General features: G+C 30.5%; 1 protein-coding gene across 1 annotated transcript; it reads left to right on the top strand.

Annotated features, from left to right (window-relative positions):
* Nucleotides 1-1,842: 1,842 nt before the first annotated feature.
* Nucleotides 1,843-3,923, top strand: LOC108743662 (cleavage stimulation factor subunit 1). Its single transcript, XM_018479244.2, has 5 exons — nucleotides 1,843-2,068; nucleotides 2,127-2,314; nucleotides 2,396-2,550; nucleotides 2,735-2,968; nucleotides 3,024-3,923. The coding sequence occupies exons 1-5, from the start codon at nucleotides 1,992-1,994 to the stop codon at nucleotides 3,672-3,674; spliced, it is 1,305 nt and encodes a 434-aa protein (XP_018334746.1). The 5' UTR covers nucleotides 1,843-1,991; the 3' UTR covers nucleotides 3,675-3,923.
* The last annotated feature ends 13 nt before the right edge of the window (nucleotides 3,924-3,936 follow it).

Here is a 3,936-nt window from a genome sequence, read left to right as displayed (position 1 = left end):
TGGTGATAGTAAATAATTAATATCTTACAAACTGAATTGATACACAAAAAAAATTGTTTATCAAATACAGAAAATTAGATTTGGTTTATATATCTTCTTATGCAATTATGTTATTGAAATTATGTTAATAATGTATATAAATAAGTTAAATCTAAACGAACGTCAAGAATTGTCATCTAACATACTATTAAAAACTACAAAAATAATTTGAAAATTACTAAAAAATTAATAAACAGACAAATGACAATTATGCAAATTATAACTCCACCTGCTCCATCAGTCCGAACAAATTTTTCGGGGTTTTCCAATTTTTCTACTTCCAATTTATGCTTCCAACCTAATAATAAATACATACATGTATGCAAAATAATAAATATTTCCCTAATTTAATTTTATCCCCAGCTAAAGATACAGACGAAGCAAATCTTAAGTAAAAAATTAGGAACAGAAAGCTAAAAATAATCATAATGGAAAATATATTCAATACGATGCACATTTGGTACCTACATACCATGATTTTAGTTATTTTTTTTTTCTAATTTCTTAGTTATACTGAAAAATCCAAATCGATGGACAACATGAAAAAAAATAGTTATTCGTAAATGGTTTTTATTTGTCATTATTATTGTCTTGTATATATTCAACCCCTCATAACATATTTTTGTTAAAAATAATTTATTTAGGTACATTATTTATGGCCAAATAAAACCAATTCATTTTTAGTTTAAAAAATCAAAGGAATATATGTTCTTGATTACAACTTAAATAAACTACAAAAAATTGCAGCGTGAGGTACTACATACGTTTTCATCGAAACTGTTTTTTTTCTCTTTTTTTTTCTATAATGTGTTTATTATAAAAATTATCTTTTATATTTGCAAACGAGTGCAGTTTTTGCTGTAATACCTAATTTTGAGTATAAATAAATTTCAGTGATATACATATGTTGCACAAAAGATGAGCTTTGGACTGCAGTCTGATTTTAGAATTTTAAACTTGATTTTCATTGTACGAATGAGCAAATATTTATTAAATATTTTACCGTTCATATGACTTTCTAATTGTTTTTGTCCATTAGCAGTGATATTACAGATGTTACAGACGAAGTCTTTTCCTTGTTTTTCGACTCGTGATTTATGCTTTTTACCTTCGAGATGTCTTTGATAAACTTTATTACTCGTAGCTTTTATATTGCATATTTCACACTAAAAGTATTAAAATCGACCAAGTATTTGAAATAAATTCATAAGTCTATAAACTCACCGTCCTTTCTACACTTGGAGTAAATTTTCGACCTATAGTATAGTTATTTAATGGTCTATCTATAAACGGGTAGTATTTATTACTTTTATTTAAGTTGTTGTTATTTATTTCTGCCGTCATATTTTTCTGATTTAATTTTATACATAAAATAATTTAAATAACATATACATATAAACCAGTACACAATNATTATCCTTGAAAAATTAAAAAGAAAAAACATTCAGCCTAAACCAAATATTTTAAATAGTAAAGATTTAACAAATTACTAAGCAATTCCAAATCGTCTTAATTACTTTTCTTTAATAAGCTAATCGATATAATTTTAGTACATGAAATTTCAATCTATTTAAAATAAATCAAATAAGAAAGCAAGTAAATTGCTATTTCCCCCAAGAAATCTACCGAATTGTAATTGAATGGTTTAATAATTTTAAAACAGTGTACTAATTTGTTTTCTTTATTGTCGTTTTGATATGTTTTAACAGTTTTAATTCAGAACTTTCCTGCCATAGGTTTTCAACGAGAACACGTTATTCGTAACTTTTGGTGATTAAAAGCTAACGTGACAAAATAACGGTCATAGTGATTGATCAGTGATAAGCGTAATAAAGGTTATGGTTGTATCTTAAATTCATTACAAACAGATGCTAATAAAATTAATCATAATTTATTTAGATTACATACGCATATTTTATAGAGATTAAAAACACCGTTTCCTTTTGAATAAAATGAAAGAAGACGAACCAGTGGAAAACAAAAATAATGTAATCAAGAGCCGGGAGATACTTTACAGGCTTATTATAAGGTGCAGTATTTGAAATATTTCAATAATTTATGAGTAATTAACGTTGATGGTTTTGTAGTCAATTATTGTACGATGGATATCAATCCATAGGATCCAGCTTAACAGCTGCTGTGCAGGCTGACCCTCCTTGCCCACCAAGTGATAGACTAATGCATATTGTTCAAGCAGGGTTGGATCATGAACCTGAACGAAAAGATAGGCCACACAATCATGGTATTGGAAACAATAACATTGGCCCAGGTTTAGGTAAACATAAATATACTTTATGCTACTTACAATAAAAAAAATGCATTTTCCTTGAAATAATGTCACATTGGTAATTTTTAGATTTGGAGTTTGAGACTGAAGCAAATTTGCCAGCTCCTGAGCCTGCATTGTATGAGACTGCTTATGTTACTTCACATAAGGGTAATTGCAGAGCAGGTTGTTTTTCTAGTGATGGACAGCTAATCGCAACTGGAAGTGTCGATGCCAGTATAAAGGTAAATACTTATTAGCTGATTATTACTAATTCATTATAATATATTAGTACTTATAACAGAACAATGCAAAAATATATGATATTCCCTTTACATCTATACAAGTACAAAATTTTCTGCAGTATTTTTAATCAAAAGGAAAAATCATTGTGTTTCCCTTTGAGCACATCTTATAGAAAAATATTAGATTTTAGATGTGGATCGTATGCTTGCTAAATCAGCTCCTGATGAAATGGATCCTTCCAGAGGAGAGCAGCAAGGTCACCCTGTCATACGAACTCTTTATGATCACATGGAAGAAGTTACATGCTTAGAGTTTCATCCCAAGGAACCGATATTAATATCAGGATCAAAGGATCTGTATATAAAGCTTTTTGACATTTCAAAAGCAAGTGTTAAAAAGGCCTTCAAAACAATAACAGTATGCACACAGTGCACTATTTTTATTCTGAATAAATAGCAACTATATTTTACAGGAAGCAGAACCAGTGAAATGTTTTTCAGTTCATCCGGGGGGCGACCACTTAATAGTTGGTACCCACCATCCAGTTATAAGACTGTATGATCTTAATACATCTCAATGTTTCGTATGTAGTGTCCCGTCTCATCAACATACTCAAATGGTCACCTGTATAAAGTGGTCATCGGATGCCAGAGTTTTCGCTACCAGCAGTAAAGATGGCAGCATAAAAATATGGGATGGAGTATCGAATAAATGCATTAACACGTTTCAAAAGGCACACGACGGACTTGAAGTATGTTCTGTGGCATTCTCTCGAAACGGAAAATATTTACTTACGTCTGGAAAAAATTCCATCTGTAAATTGTGGGAATTGACCACAAGTCGATGCCTCATAGCTTATACAGGAGCAGGAACAACAGGAAAACAGGAATACGAAGCTCAAGCAGTGTTCAACCATACAGAAGATTATGTCTTATTTCCTGATGAAGCGACCACCTCATTATGTGCATGGAATTCAAGAAACGCTTCCAGGAAACAGCTTTTATCTTTGGGCCATAACGGTGCGGTGCGACTAATTGCGCACTCGCCCACTCAAGCTGCATTTTTAACTTGTTCTGATGACTTTAGAGCAAGATTTTGGTACAGAAGAACACCAATTCTATAATTATTACTTTATTGAAAAATGCCTGTCACATGATGCTTGGTGTGCTTCTTATTATACCTAAGGATTTTAAATGGCGACGCGAGACCATCGCAGAGACACAGAAGTTAAATGTTATTTCTTATTATTGCACAGCTTAAGATTATTAAGTAAAAAAAGATTGTGCGTTTATGTAAAAGATATTCTGACTGTTTTTTAAAAAGTTTTGTATGAACAAATCTAATAAAATACTGATCAGTTAAATCTATTTTACTAGACAGTTTTC

Source organism: Agrilus planipennis, unplaced genomic scaffold (genome assembly GCF_000699045.2).
Source record: "Agrilus planipennis isolate EAB-ADULT unplaced genomic scaffold, Apla_2.0 scaffold1028, whole genome shotgun sequence".
NCBI lineage: Eukaryota > Metazoa > Arthropoda > Insecta > Coleoptera > Buprestidae > Agrilus > Agrilus planipennis.
The sequence above is the reverse complement of the archived record's forward strand: the minus strand, read 5'-3'. Positions and strand labels throughout refer to the sequence as shown.